General features: G+C 33.8%; 1 protein-coding gene across 1 annotated transcript; it reads left to right on the top strand.

The window, feature by feature from the left end:
• The first annotated feature begins 10,436 nt into the window (after nucleotides 1–10,436).
• LOC108207291 (zinc finger BED domain-containing protein RICESLEEPER 2-like) lies at nucleotides 10,437–12,639 on the top strand. The gene is made up of 4 exons (XM_017377748.1): nucleotides 10,437–10,470; nucleotides 10,840–11,669; nucleotides 11,779–12,116; nucleotides 12,417–12,639. The coding sequence occupies exons 1-4, from the start codon at nucleotides 10,437–10,439 to the stop codon at nucleotides 12,637–12,639; spliced, it is 1,425 nt and encodes a 474-aa protein (XP_017233237.1).
• The last annotated feature ends 4,139 nt before the right edge of the window (nucleotides 12,640–16,778 follow it).

Here is a 16,778-nt window from a genome sequence, read left to right as displayed (position 1 = left end):
GCAAAAATTGAAATCCAACTGTATTCATTAAATGCATGCTTTGATTTCTTTAAATGCATGTGTATTTTGATGGAAGATATGGTTCACATGTGTACAGTAATAAGCCTGACATTTTTAAAAGTTTGAAATAACAACTCTCTGCTGCAGTGTTGTTTCTTTGCAGTCTTCTTTTGCAGTGTTGTCTTTATTTTGTTTAAAGTGGTGAGAAGACAACTCATATTTACATTTTTGAAATGACAAGGGAAATTCAATACAGGCCTTTACTGCTAAAATGACTACATCAGGCACTAAAGCACGATAGATAAATGTACAACAATTAAATCCGTGACATTAACTTGAAAATATGTCATTACAAGTGCTTGAAACCAAATTGCGACAAATTTAACAACACAACATTTAAAGAACGAGAAAACCAACTTAGACTGAAAGGTAGATAACAAACACGATGGTACTACGACCACTTATTCGTCCTCGGACGACATTACACTATCAGAATAATAATCCGGATTGGTGACCAGTGCAAGGTATTGTTGTTCCTTAAACCAGTCCCCTGCTTCCCGAAACATCCTAGCATCATCGTATAGGCTCTGACGCTGCAGACGCAGATGCATGCGATTCTCCTCTTCTCTCGCTCTGAATAGGGCGGCCTCCATCTCCTGCGGCGTCTCTCGAGGCATAGTACGAGCCTTTTGTTTAGGAATTGGAATCCCAGCTAGTGCACAACGTTCCCTGCACACTTCAAGCGAACGCACACGCCACGTCCACTCATCCAACATGGTGGTAATCGACTCAGGGGAGTAGCGTAAATTAGGATTTAAAGAGTACCTAAACTCATCCTCACACCACCATTTCCTACCCATGGCAACAAACAGATCACCTGGTGTGTAACTCATGATTTATATTGAACTATTTCTTGTGCGAGTTCTATGGTTGTGAGTGCATTGTCAATATTGTATGTGAACCTATTTATAGACACAGCATAACATTGCAACGAAATAATGCTCATAGATAATGCTGATATTCACATGATCAACAGTTGTATCTCATAATGCTGATATTCACATGATCAACAGTAGTATCTGATAATGCAGAGGGTCACATGGTGTACAGTAGGTCATAAAGTAAAGGTTCTGCAAAAGTAGTATCTGATAATGCAGAGGGTCACATGGTGTACAGTAGGTCATAAAGTAAAGGTTCTGCAAAAGTAAAGTGCCTCACTGTAAAGATTAGACTGTACAAAGTTTCTCACTTTATAGATTAGACCCACATTTTCATACTGCCAAACCATAGCATGCATTGAAAGAAAAGATTCAGCTCATTTAAAGGACTTGTCAATTCAAAAATTGACAAGTCCTTTAAATATATTCAGCTAAACAATAATCCATTCGCCTATAAATAGGTCTTCATTATGGTTGATACACATACAAGCAACTAAACAAACACAAAATTCACTCATCACTTAAGCTGAAAATGGATAAGGGCAAGGCACCAATGGATAAGGGGAAAGCACCAATGACCCCCGGCTACGAAAAACGCCTCAAACAGCAACAAGATAGGAGACAGTCGGAGCTTGTGTTGGGAGGGATGCGCAACAACCGAAGCAACCAACAACCTAAACCAGCTCCTAAAAGCAAGGCACCACCGGTCGTGCAACAAAAGAAAACTCGGCCACCGTTGGGACGGATGCGCACTGACTATGACATCAAGAAAATGATAGAGGAGACGAGAAAAGAGAGACGTCTCGAGGTTGAACATCAAAAGAACATGAAAAAGTGGAACAAACTCTTCCGTTATATTTGCAGGTATGTTTATAGGAGGATTAGAAGGGGCAAAGATTGGGTGATGACGGAGGCGGAAGATGATATCCATAACAGAAAATTCCCTGAAGTTGACAAACTCTATTTTCAACGCCATCGTGAGATGGGTGAGATGGATATCCCATTTGGTGATTCTCGCAGGAGGTATTATGCGGCTAAAATCGATGAAGAGTGCGCCGCACTGCAGGCTAAACTCGAGGGAAGTCAGGAAGCCAGATTTTGGGCCGAGTGGGGAGATGTGGACAATGTAACTTATCAGTGCCGTCGAGTGCAAATGCCTACCCCGTGGGCCGATGATGATGTTGAAGATGAAGTGGAAGGCGGTGTTGCTGATGATGGTGGAGACGATGATGCTCACGCTGAGGACGATGAAGATGATGATGAAGGATATGGTTCCGACTATATTGTGGACCTCACTCAGGATTGAGAACTTATGTCATGTTCTCATTTTAATCATATGTAATTTCCCTTCAGTTTATGTAATGCTTCTGTTTCGTTTAAATTTATGTAATGCGAATTACCTTTTAAGTACAATCAATATGAGCTTAAATATTTAAATATTACAATCTATAATATTATATTATATCATTACATAATATAATAATATAAAATATAATATCACAAATAATGTATAAGAATTATCCGATTAATGATTTTATTTTTAAAAAAAATATATCACAAATAATGTATAAGAATTATATGATTTTTTTATATTATATCATTATATAATATAATATTATAAAAATATTATATTATTTTAAAGAAAATTATATTATAATTAGGGCTGTTTTAAAGAATGTGCACAGGGATTATTTACCCAGCTTGGGTCGCTGTTTGAAAACGCGACCCCAATGAGGTTTTTTTGTGTTTGGGTCGCTGTTTCAAAGCGCGACCCGTGCTGTAAATTTTTTTTCATTCAGGTCGCTGTTTCTCGGTTGATTTAGACTGGTTAGTTTTGAAAGCTCGAAAAAAAACTGGTTAGTTTTGAAAAGTGGTCGAACAAAGTGGTTATAAATGAGAGGGAGCCCTACTACTCCCTCCTCTTCTTGAGATTTTAAACAAGTATTTCCTCCGTCCCATTTTAGTTGTCACTTTTAGTTTTGTGCCGGTCAAATTGACCAAAGTTTGACTGAAATTTATTAATATTTTATCAATTGAAAAAATAAAAAATATATGTCAACAGAAATCAAAGAATATTTTATCAATTTAATTTTCAATTTTTTTATAATAATCAAAGAATGATTTATAATCTCTGGTCAAAGATTAGTTAATTTTGACCAACAAAAATAGAAATGTGACAACTAAAATGGGACGGAGGGAGTATTTGAAAACAATGATCATAATTAATTTGCTGAAATGATACCGCACAATAATCAATACTATGTTACTCCTCATGTTCCAATTTATTTGTCTTGTTTGACTTTTTAGAGTCAACTTGACCAAATTTTGACTAAAATTCACATATATAAAATAATTAGAAAAACTTAGGAGAAATATTTTACTAGAATCTACATCTATTCTACTTTAAAATATATTGTTTTCGATTTTCAAGATCATATAAAAATGATTACTAATTGGGACGGAGGAAGTATACACTATTGAGAAAAAATAGATAAATGCATAATGAGGAAAAATAAATAAATGTAATCTGAGATCAGTGATGAACATTTGCGGGCTACACCCGGTGTCCCTATCCCTTTCAAATCTCGAAATCGGGAATTTTTTTCGAAAACAGATAGAATGTTATAAAAAAGAGAAAAATGATATAAAAAGAATAGGGAAGACGGAGAAGGAAGGAAATTGTCTTCCATTCTATGCCGAGTTGATCCGAAAATTTTCAAATCTCTACACATAATACAAATTTTATATTAAAATTTGTATATTTATATTACATAGGATGTTAATAACAAAGCCATGCTATAGATATTTTTTTAAGAACATCAAACTAGAGATAAAACACATATTTTTCAAAATTAATATACCAAAAACTAATTATTATGTAAACATGACTTGTCTGACAATTAAGTATCTATGAAAATAAAATCTAATTTAGTATATTTATTAAATGCTTTCTTATGAAATGGTATCAACATTAATTTACTTGTTTTAGAATGATTAACAAGATTTGCAATTACAAATCTTGTACTTGTATGTCATACGTGATATGAGTTATTTCTAACACAAGTCTATGATTTCGAAGTCAATTTATTATTCAAAACATTTAAGTTTAACAACTTCTAACTTTTATATATTCAGATGTTATCCCCAATTATGAAGGTTGAGACTCTTTACTAACACTTTCTCAAGAAAGAAAATTTTTATAAACGCATTTGTTATCAACTTTATAACCATTAAAATTAGCATCAAAATATCCGGCTGCCAAAAATCCTTACCTTTGGAATATCATAGATCAAGATCTGTTGACAACAACCAATTGAAATTTTGGATGAGATTGAAATCTTATACACAAACATATTGCAAAAATGATATTTAGTCTACTAACCGAAGATATAATAATGAATCAATCATCCCTCTATACAATTTGATTTCCACTTTCTTCTTTTACTTGTCTTCATCAAGTTTTGTAGCTATGGGACATAAAGGTTTTTGCACGAGTATTAAATTCTGAACTTCTTCAAAAATCTTCAACATACATTGCATCAACTCTTCTACTAAGAAAGAAAAACATGTGCATCATTCAACTTTTTTTAACTTCACGAGATTTGTAAGATATTGCACATATGCAAGCTAATGATATAATCAACTTTCAACACGAATTTATTCATAAGTAAAATTTGTTAGGAGGAATACACATACCAATACGAGATTCAGTTACCTAATGCGGAGTACACACACAAAATATATGACACGAAAAATCACGTCCAACTTGTATCATTAGTCCAAACAATTATCAATAATACAATCAATACATAACACCTCAATGGTGTTCCAAAATAATATATAAGCCAAACAGTACTCAAGCATACAATTAAACAAACACACCTCAATGGTGTTCCAAACTGATACTTGAGCCAACCAATGCTCAAACATCTCCCAAACGATACCTAAGACGACTACATCTCTTAAGTATATTGATAACTCCTCTTCTCGTCGTGACTTCTTTTTCATTGTTCCAGGAAGTCGAGGTCGTCTTGTTAACTTGCAAAACAACGCCGTACGTAGGTGTGTCCCGTGAAGCGCCTCCGGCATGATATCAATGATCGGGGTTGCTTACAAGAATGGGTATCAGAGAGCTTGACACTCTTAGTATGTGTCGGAGTGATGGATAATGTAGTTTTCCTGAGTTAGAATTCACTTACCTGTAATGTTTGCTGGGAGGCCTTTATATAGAGGCTCGATCGCTACTGTTTGCTACAGTAGCGGCCGCGGACCTTACCTGCCTCCCAGCATGGGTTGTTTTCTTGTTAACAGTAGCTCTATTTAATAGCGTGTCAAAGAATGTCTAAGCTTCGTTCCTTTTGCACTTTGACGTGTTCTTTTAGGATTTGTGCTTACTTTTTGTCTTGTTTATACTGTACTTTGTAACGATGATTGTTGGGACCATGCCATTGTGTTGTCCGAGGTATTGTAGTGGTACACTGTAGCTGGATACTATATCACATATCTATCAAATATAATATATATGACTATGTATATATAATCATCACAAAACTTAGCCATCGAGACATACCTAATCTAGTTAAAAAAAGGTACATATAATTCCTTCACTTATTTTTCCAGCAAATTTTATTATTCGAAAATAAGTTTGTTTCGATTTTTTCCGAATAAGAAGTACTAAGAACTTGGAATATACAAAATATGCTTCGTACTTTCACTTGCAATAGCAACTAAAAAATCTAATATAAAACCGACTTATGGTGGTTGATTGGTGTAATAAAGATCTAATGATATTTTTTTTTTGTCTGTTAAACATGAAAAGTAAAAGAAAAAAAGAATTTGAATTACACTATTTTTGGAGGATTGATGAGTTGTCTATATTATATTTCGTTTAAAAATTCAATTTCTTTCAATTTTCAGCATTTATTTTTAAAGCATATTGAACACATATTTGTATTTTTTTTTAAAGTTCAACTTTTCTAGAATAAAAAAATTAGTACTCAAAAACGAAAATATACTTAATTAAATTTAATTACTAATTTTTTATAAAGTATAAACAGATGAAAAATATGTTTTGTTCCGAATTGAGCTAGTCATGTTTCTATTCTTTCTTTGCATTTTTCTTGTGAACCCAAGGAGATTGTTTGTCCCTCGTGTGGCAGTCCGAGGACATCAAAGACATCTTCTTTAGTAATGTTTATTTCCCTATTCTTTTGTTAGGGTTATACTGAAATATTCGTTTGAAGTATATAATAATTATTTGAGAATCTTGAATGCATGTTTTCACATTGTCTGTATATTATATATTGTAGACAATCTAGTATCAAATGGGATAGTAGAAGATTAGATTGTCAGACTCCTTATATAATATAATAAAGGTTCACAGTCGAGGTGGTGTTAGACAAACCACTAGAACGGCTGAAGTATTATTTGGAAATAGTTTATCTTGACTATTGAATAATACTTATATACTTTGTGTATATTGAACGGGATCAAAATAGTAGAATAATTGTTTCTTTAATTCTGACAATAAAGAACTAAGATTCTATGATGTTATTAATGCTTAAGTTCTTAATCCGGATATAGTGATTGACACTTGTATTTAATGCACATGCCTCGACTCATAAGTTAAGTAATTTATTTTAAATTACGAATTTATGTATTTGGCAATGACATTATATACAGAGTGGGATATTGACTATAGAAGGAAACCGTGTCCGAAAAATATATTCGGGTGATGATGTCCTCTTGAAAGCTCATAAAGATAATTATGCTTTAGTCCTGCAGGCAGATTTGTTCTTGCATAATTATAAGGTTGAGTGGATGATCAAGGATAAAAGATATTGATTAAATTAATTGTCAGAAATTAATTTAATTAACGGACATGCGATATCTTAAACATGGGGAATTTATAAGCGATTTATATGGGAGCCGAATTAAATAATTAATTTACGGAATTAGGAAAGGTAGTGCAAATATTAATTCTTTAGTGGATTGAATTAATATTTAATGACATTGGGCCTGGCCCGGAATGTCATGGGAAGGCCTGACCTAATGGTCCATGATCCCTACTGTAGCCTATATATATTCTCGTTCTCCTAAAGCTGAAAGACACACCAAAACGAATTCATCCTAGAGTTTGAGAGAGGCAGCCGTTTTTCTCAAGGAGACATCTAGGGTTTTGGGTTTTCGGAGCTTTAGGGAGAGGCACACCTTGGGAGATCGACGGCCACACTTCATCCAAGGAGAATCTGGGAATACAGTAGAAGACGTGGATTTGAATCGCTTGCGCCGTAGCGATTAAGGTTAATATTCTGTTCGAACTTTTAACAAGTATCATAAAACGCAGGGCCAAGGTCCGATTGTTCCTACATCTTTAGTTTCAGAGCCACACTGTTGTGTTCAAGTATTTGAAACACGTTATAAGCTAACCTTGACGGGATCATCACCAAATTGAAATCAAGTAAGAGCTCAAAACCAGAGTCTCTGACCCATTGCTTTTGTTCATCTGATAGTGAATCAATCATTTGACTTAACAGCCACGGTGAATTCTTGATTTTTATCTCGAGTTTTGTTTTGTTGATATGCCGGGCACTTTCAATGTCTTGTGGGGAAGTATAATAGTAGGATCATAGATAGTATAATAGTAGGATCATAGATATAAGGATTCATTTAAAATTCACAAGTTGTTTACCATAAACATTAAATGTTTATTGATTTGTTACCTTAGTCTGAAATGTTTTCATGATTGCAAATTTTAAAATAAGTTTCTTCCTGTTCATTGCGTCTTCTGCATCTTGATTAGCTTCATGTTTGATTAGAAAGATAGGTATAAGTGAGGTACTTCCAAACAATTTAAGTTACTAATGATTGACAACTTAAAAACTAATATAGATATGAGCGAGGGACTTGCATACAATGTAAGTTACTAATGATTCATAACATAAAAACAATTAAATTTATGAATGATTTATAGCTTGATTTATAGCTTAATCACTAATATACATAGCATGTATAACAAAATTATATATAATATGACACTAATATGCTTATTATGTATCACTAATATTAGTAAGCAATAGTAAGCATCTTTGAACAAAGTATGTGAGTCGCGTCTGTTATTAGTGTCTTACTAGTCTGAAAAGGAAAGTTTTCTACATAGAGAAATGAAGTATAATGCTTACTAGGTGTCAGTGAATTAACCGATGCTGTAGGGTCGATTTTAGGCGTCGGTTGTCTACGGCGACGCTAAAAGTCTGTTTTAGGCGTCGGTTCATTAAAAACCGACGCTGAAGAGTCAGTTTAGGCGTCGGTTGTCTACGGCGACGCTAAAAGTCTGTTTTAGGCGTCGGTTCATTAAAAACCGACGCTGAAGAGTCAGTTTAGGCGTCGGTTGTTTCAATAACCGACGCAAAAGGTCCAACACAGATGACATTATGTGTCGGTTAAGCTATCAACCGACACCTAAAGTACGTATAGGCCACAGCTATCTATATAACCGACACTAAAAGTGCGATGCTAAAAGTCAATTCTGTATCAGTGGAAGAGGGATAAAGTTGTAAACGTATTTCAAATACACAATAGTGAAGGACTTGTAAAATTTATAAATTACTAATGATTAGCTCTAAAAAACTAATCCCTCCGTCCCAAAAAGATTGAGCTTGTTTCACTTTCATGAAAATTAAGAAAATGTAGTAAAAAAGAGTGAATTTAGTTGAAAAATGGGTAAAGTGGTGGGACCTAGCTATCAAAATTTAATAATAGATTTGAGATAGTGGAGGAAAGTAGTGGGTGTAATAGTGTTTATTTAATAAAAAGAGAATATAAAATAGAGAACTAGTGGGTGCAATAGTGAAATGTAGTGTTCAAATATTGGAAGTATACTAGGTTCATTTTTTTTGGAACGTCCCAAAAAGGAATAAGGGTCAATTATAATGGGAAGGAGGGAGTAATATATTCAGTATGTATTACTAAATCATATACAATATATCACTAATATGCTCACTATGTATCACTAAAGTATATACAACAAATCACTAATGTGCTCACTATGTACCACTGAAGTATATGCAACAAATCACTAATAGACAACAATGATTCTTACATTTTGGCATGCCTTTCTCTTCCACTTTTTGAATTTTGGTTTTATTGGTGGTTCTTCTTCTTCTGCAGTCACGTCTTCTTCATTTTGAGAATTTGAGTTGGACTCATTTTCAGGTTGAAAAAAATCTCTCAAACAAAAATCATCTTCATCAAGTTCTTGCTAATGGTACGAAACAAAGTGAAAATTAGTAAGCATCTTTAAAGAATTTTGTAAATATAAAAATAAATATCATTATTACAGCATCATTAGTAGGAGTTTCAGGAGGCCTTTTTACAGATGTCTCGATTCTATTTTTTGATCTCATAAAAATTGTAGGAGCAGTTAATACATATTATTTGATTTCTAATTTTTGATGTCTTGATTCTATTTTTTGATTTCAACATCACTATTTTCCATATGAGTGTCTTGATCAGTTAATAGTTGGAGTCTTGGACTTCTCCGAGGTGTTGGTGTGTCATCTGCAAAAAGAGAATGTTACAGGGTATATGCCTGTTATACATATATTCATTTTGAGGGGTATATGCAGGGTATATAGATGTTAATTAACATAAAGGGGTTTAAGCATGGTTTATAGATGTTCATACCAGAGGGTTATATGCAGTGTATATAGATTATAACATAGAGGGGTTTAAGTAGTGTATATAGATAGGGCTGTTCACGAACCGAGCCGAGCCGAGTTTTGGTCGAACAGAGCCGAGCTTTTTTTTCCTGACGAGCCGAGCCGAGCTTTCTTAACGAACAAAAAGTTTGTTCAAGCTCGAGCTCGTTAACAAACGAGCCGCACACGAGCTTCTATCGAACAAAAACGAGCCGAGCCGAGTCGAACGTGAGCCGAACACGAGCTTAAACGAGCCAAGTCGAGTCGAGTCGAACACGAGCTTAAACGAGCCGAAGCCAAAAAACTGGTCAAACCACTAATTGACTGTTAAAATAACAAACCAAATTAATTAATTTTTTTGTATAATTTTCGTCATATCACTATAATGTATATATGTTGACCTCCATACGGTTGGATTGTTAACAAATATTTTTTAAAAATTAGAAACATTAATACGGGACTAGACAGTAGTTAGAGGTACTAGTCAATTAACAAGTTGACTGTTAAAATAACAAACCAAATTAATTAATTTTTTTGTAAATTTTTGTCATATCACTATAATATATGTATCTTGATATCCATATGTTTGGATTGTTAACAAATATTTTTTAAAAATTTGAAACTTGAATTCGGGATTATACAATAGTTAGAATTACTAGTCAATCAACAAGTCGATTGTTAAAATAGCAAACCAAATAAATTTATTTATTTATAAAAGTTTTGTCATATCGTTAAAATGTATATACATTGACATCTGTATGTTTGGATTATTGAAAAATATTTTTTAATAATTCGAAACATGGATTCGGGATTAAACACTAGTCAGAGTACTGGTTAATTAATTAGTTGGCTATTAAAATATCAAACCAAACAAATTGTAAAAGTTTTGACATATCATTAATATATATATATATATATTGACATCATACGGTTGGATATCATTAATAAATATTTTTAAAAAATATCACTAATTAAAAAAATTAGTAAAACAAATAATTAGCCATTTATCTAGAAGTTTATATGGCCTGACCCAAATATGCTAGGGCCAACCCAAAAGAAAACCCTAACACTAAAGCATCTCATCTGTCTTGTTTCTTCAGCAGATTTGTAATGGCGCCTTCCAAGAAAAAAAAAGCATCACATCGAAATTATTCCGGAAAATGCTGAGTTCGAAGAGTTAAGAAGTCTCGGTGATGAATCAGGATCTGAAGATGCTGCTGATAATAACCATATAATTGAAGAGCCCGAGTCCGAGAAGCCAGATCAAGAGGAAGTATCGCGAAAAAGAAAAAGTGGCAGCCTTGAAACTCAGGAGTCTAATCAGCCTTACCAAAAGAGGCCGAGGAAGAAGAGCTCTCGTTGCTGGCGATATTTGGACCAGGTTGAGGAAAAGAATCAGAGGTTTGTAATTTGTAAACTTTGCAAATCAAAGATGAAATTAGGGAGTTCGGGCTGCACAACAACATTAAACAGGCACGTTGATAAATGTAAGAGGACACATGGACAGACAAGTCAAGCAACACTTCAGTTTCAACCGAGCGATTCTGTCTCATCAGAGGTAACACTTGGTAATTTCAAATATGATCATGCTGAAATGAGAAAAGTCATTTCTCATTACATTTTAGTAAATGAATTACCATTTAGGCATGTTGAAAGCTTTATGTTTGACAAGGTAATGAGAACAGCTACCCCTTTTTGGCAGAAAATCAGTAGGCATGTTGTTAAAAAGGATTGTGTTAGTACTTATGAAATTGAGAAAAATAAATTAAGAGAATTGTTGAAATCTGTTAGGAAAATTAATATCACAACTGATATGTGGACTTCCTCACATCAGAAACTTGGTTATATGGTTGTCACGGGTCATTGGATAGATTCTGACTGGAATCTTAACATGAGGGTCCTGACTTTTTGTAATGTCCCTCCCCCACATAGTGGATTTGTAATTTCAGAAGCTTTGCTCAAATGTTTTAATGAATGGGGAATAATTGATAAAATTGGGACATTAATTGTAGACAATGCTGCTGCAAATGATGTTGCGTTAAGATGCCTAAAACAGACTTTTAGTGCTAGAAGGTCATTATCAATTGATAGAAAAATGTTCCATGCGCGTTGTTGTGCACACATTGAATTTGTGTGTGCAGGATGGGTTAGACCCAACACAGGAAATTGTTGATCAGGTAAGGGATGGGGTTAAATATATAGCAGCCTCGGAAAGTCGTAGAATTAAGTTTGCTGAAATATCCATGTCACTAGGCTTGAAGTGTAAAAAACTGATTTTGGATGTATCAACTCGTTGGAACTCGACAGATAATATGCTGTCATGTGCAATTGAGTTCAAAAATGTATTTCTTATATATAGCATAGCTGATCAGGGGTTTAGGGAATATGTTCCAAGTGCAGATGATTGGGATAGAGTTGCTGGTGTGTGCTCCTTTCTTCAGGTGTTTTCAGATGTCACGAAAGTTGTCTCTAGAACGGAGTATTCGACTTCAAATTTGTTTTTATCAGAAATAAGGAGAGTCAAGCAAATAATAGACAATAAGGCAGTTGATCATAATCTGCATATTCGAGAGATGGCGCGAAAAATGGAACTGAAATTTGAGAAATATTAGGGGGAAACTAATTTGGTAATGTCGATTGGTGCCGTCATGGATCCACGGTTTAAAATGAAACTTCCGGCCTTTTGTTTTCCTACGCTTTATCCAATTGCAAGTGATGCTGAAAAAAAATTGTCTTATTTAGCAAATGCCTTAAATGATTTGTATTTAGAATATTGCAGGGAAGACAAAGAAGCTAATAAAAAGAGGCATGAATCAAGTGAAATGTCTTCTTGTGATGCAAAGTTTATGTATGAACAACGGGAAACACCCAATGGCTTAAATGATTACGAGAGTTTTATTCGGGAAAGTGGAGGTATAATTGAGCCCACAAAGTCAGAATTGGAGGAGTACTTAAGCGAACAAATTGTGGCTCCAACTTCAAAGTTCGATGTTATAGCTTGATGGAAAGGGAACTCTGCAAAGTATCCTATTTTGTCCAAAATGGCATTTGATGTGTTAAGCATTCCCATCAGCAGTGTCGCTTTAGAGTCGACCTTTAGTGCTAGAAGTAGGGTAATTGAACCGCATCGCTCCTGTTTGAAGCCTGAAACCGTAGAAATGTTGCTGTGCGGAGCAGATTGGGTGCGTGAATTGTATGGACTGAAAAAATCTAAAGAGGTATATATTTTAATATACCCCTGGGTCCTGGTACTTTGTTGAATGTGTAGTATATACTTATTAATTGCATTTTTTTGTTTTGACATGCTTTCAATTTGACTAATTTAAATGTTTTCAGGAGGACAAGGAAATTGTGATACATTTGGACAAGGTAATCTTCTCAATTTTATCTCATATTAATTCAAGTTGTTTAGTACTGGAAGTCTGTCATGTGTTCGTCTCCCAGCTAAAACAGGTTTTTGAGCCACTGCAGATTGCATAGTAGTGAATCTGTCTTGATAAAATCTTGATGTGTTGTTCCTTAATTTATGCAAATCTTTATTCGAACTTGTTCTCTCAAACTGTGCAAAGCAGTGAAACTATCTGGTAATTTTGCAGGATTGACATTCTGTACGCAAATGAGTATGTGTTCTCTTTGTTGTATTTCACATGATGCATATTTATGTGATTCTTAGGAGCCAGTGCGATAATGCCAGTGCTTTACCGGCACATTTAACTGCCATATGTATTACAAGCTTGAATATTAATTGAAATTAAAAGTATGCTTTTTATGGTCTTTGTTGATTGCTTCAATAGTGCACATTAATATACACAATTATTATAATTAGAGAGGTAGAGAGGTAAATATTCTATACATCAGCAATGACAGAATAATAGCAATATCTTGTTGTGTATTTTTATAGATATCTGATCTTTGGTGGATAACATGTGTTTTACTATCTTTTGGAACCTGGAACATTAATTTTATTAGTTGTCTGGATCTATTAATTTATTTCTAACACCTTTATAGAACTCTTTATGGTATTTTCTATATTTATTACATACATTCATTTCCTCATTTATCTCAGTTTCTAGTGCTAATCTGTGCACGGTCAATTCAGTTGTGATCAGCAAAGGACTTAATATTGGTTTAATTCAGTTGTGATCAGCAAAAGACTTGAGTCTCTTTTTTAGATTAGATGTAGACAATTTTCAAAGTTATAACTTATCCAGGCCGATATATCTTCACTGTTTTTGACACTGGGAGGCCGCAAAAAGGCATTTAGTAACATATAACTTATGCGGCTTTGGCAGAGTCAGCTTCTTTAGCTACCATATCAGATCTTTCCTACAAGTATAATTTAGTGATACAACTTATTAGTTATTAAGTTTTATTTTAACATGTTGCTCATTTCGAAACCTAACCTTTCAATTTAACACAAACATTATGAATGTACAATTTGTAGAGAGGTGAATAAAGAAAAGTTCTAATTCACAATGCCTCTTGTTGTCTTGCATGAACCGCAATTTCATTTAGCTGCAGGTGGATTTTAATCATGTCATGCAATAGTTAGTTTATCATGTGGTACTACCTGGAAAACACTTTGATTATTACAAAGTATTTAAATTACTAAATTGCACACATATACAATGGTTCTGAATTTGATATACAAGGCCTTTCACTGCTGAGCTTTTGGGAATGCTTATATGGGCTTTATACTTTGAAATTTAAATCAGTGACTAATGACTTGCTGGTGCATTCTCAGTAGGATGAAATTTGAGTTTTCTTTGTTTTATTTTGCAGTGATGAATATGTTGATCAAGTACGAGATGGATTTAAGATAGCTGCTGGCCTGCTGCAACTTGCTATGGCTTTTATTTTGGTCTTGAATTTTTGAGTTGTAATCCAAAATTATTAAAACTGTACAACTTGGCACCTGAAGAATGGCAGCTAGTTTAGAACTCTGTATGTATTTAAAATTTGTGATAGTTTTTGTCGCAACTGAAAGATGTAAACTTCTGACCGGCTCTTATGGGTTTCTCTCCTGATGTGGTTCCAGTTTCGAAGGAGGCTGCTAGTGGCATCAAAGCCTAAATCCTCTCACAAGCTCGTAATCTTAGTAGTATGATAAAATAGAAGTGGCTGCTTGTATGTTTTGTCCCAAGATTTCTTCTCTATTTTGGCAACTCTGTAAGTTGCACATAGCTTGCACTGTTGAACTGGCTATCTTTTGCTATTGTAAGTAATCCAGGGACATTCCTCCCTTTTATTAATGAATCCTTATGCCGCTTTTTTTTTAAAAAAAAGATGTAAACTTCTTATTATTTTGGTGGGAAGATGCAGTGAAAAGTAGGGAATGTATTATAAAAATACATAAAAAAATATTGCATTTTTTCGAGTTTTAACGAGCCGAGATCGAGCCGAACGAGCTCGAACCGAGCTCGAGCCGAACATACTAAAAGCTCGGCTCGAGCTCGTTTACTTAACGAACAATTTTTTGTGTTCGAGTTCGAGCTCGTTAACTTAACGAACCGAGCCGAACGAGCTCTTAACTAGCCGAGCTCGAGCTTGTTCGTGAACAGCTCGGTTCGTTAAACAGCCCTATATATAGATGTTCATATAAAGGGATTAATGCAGGGTATGTAGATGGTATATACAGTTGTAATTTCACATAAGAATTTCATAATACAAGGCATATATATGTTGAATATGAAAAAACTATTGTGAATCTGAGCTATACCTAGAAGACTTTTGATTTAGCTCAACATCACTATGCCAACAATACACATTCTACAAACTCTAATCGAAAATAATATTATTCAGAGCACTTATCGCAACAAATCCACAACGATTACAAATGCAGTACACTACAGTCAATAGTCCACAATAGTCTCAGTTTATCGATGCGCAATTACCAACACAACAACTCAAAATCGTAAACAAAACACAAACTTGTCACAAAATACCGAAATCAACAATATCTATTCTAAGTAACAATCTTTTTGTACATATCAATATAATACAATGCCCAACATCACAATATTACATCTGAAACATCTTTGCGCCAACTGTACACATTCTACAAACTCTAATCGAAAACAACACTATCAATAGCACTTTTCGTAATAAATTCACAACAATTAAAAATGATGAACACTACAACAATACTCCACACTACTCTCAGTTTATCAACACGCAATCACCAACAGATCAAAACCTTAAACAAAACACATAAACGTATTGCAAAATAACAGAATCAACAATATCTGAGTAACAATCTCTTTGTACATATTACTATTTACACTTATTATATGTATAATTTAGAGTATAATTTTCAAGGTTTATACAAGGAATATAGTTCAACAGATCAATAATTTCATAATCGATAAAATCATAAATCACAATCAATAATTTATATAGTCTAGTGAAAAATCAAAAAACTAGATCTAATCAGTGGACTATAGTAATCACAAAAGTCAGTAAACACAAAATCATATGTAAAATATTATAACACAATCACTAAAATATTATTTATGCAAAACACTAATATTATAACAAAAATCCAGAGAAAAAAATCTAAAACCAAAAATTTACATATCTTTTTCAGTTTAACCATAATTTCTGCCTGAATAGTCAACAATCTCTAATTAGTGGATCCTTTAAGAACATATCAAGAGCAATATTAGTTCGAAGCAAAATCTCATATAAAATCCTAAAAATCACAGAATTAGTAACATGCAACAGTTAATAGACGTTTATACTAAATATTATAGTTGATTATAAGTAATAACGAAAATCATCATTGCCTTTTTTAGAGTTCGAAGTGACTTTTTGTGCTGAACGAGGTGTGGAGCTTCAAATCACCATTTTGTTCACTTCGATTTGTTCTAGTTACTTAAGTACTAACGTGTTTGAAACCGTATAGATCACTGTCGCAACCCGAACTTGTTGATTTGTAGTAGACTCAACGTTAATATGTAGTGATTTTAGTGGGACAAATGTTGGTGGAATGCGTGCATAATAAGTGCCGCGGTAACTGTATTCAATGTAACTGTATGTATTGTCTGTAAGAATTTAAATTTTAATAGACTGGCAGTTGAAAATCTATTGGTCCGATCACAAAACATGTGGACTTGGGTCTAGTTCGCAATTTGCAGCTAGT

Source organism: Daucus carota, chromosome 2 (genome assembly GCF_001625215.2).
Source record: "Daucus carota subsp. sativus chromosome 2, DH1 v3.0, whole genome shotgun sequence".
In the NCBI taxonomy this organism is placed as follows: Eukaryota; Viridiplantae; Streptophyta; class Magnoliopsida; order Apiales; family Apiaceae; genus Daucus; species Daucus carota.
The sequence above is the reverse complement of the archived record's forward strand: the minus strand, read 5'-3'. Positions and strand labels throughout refer to the sequence as shown.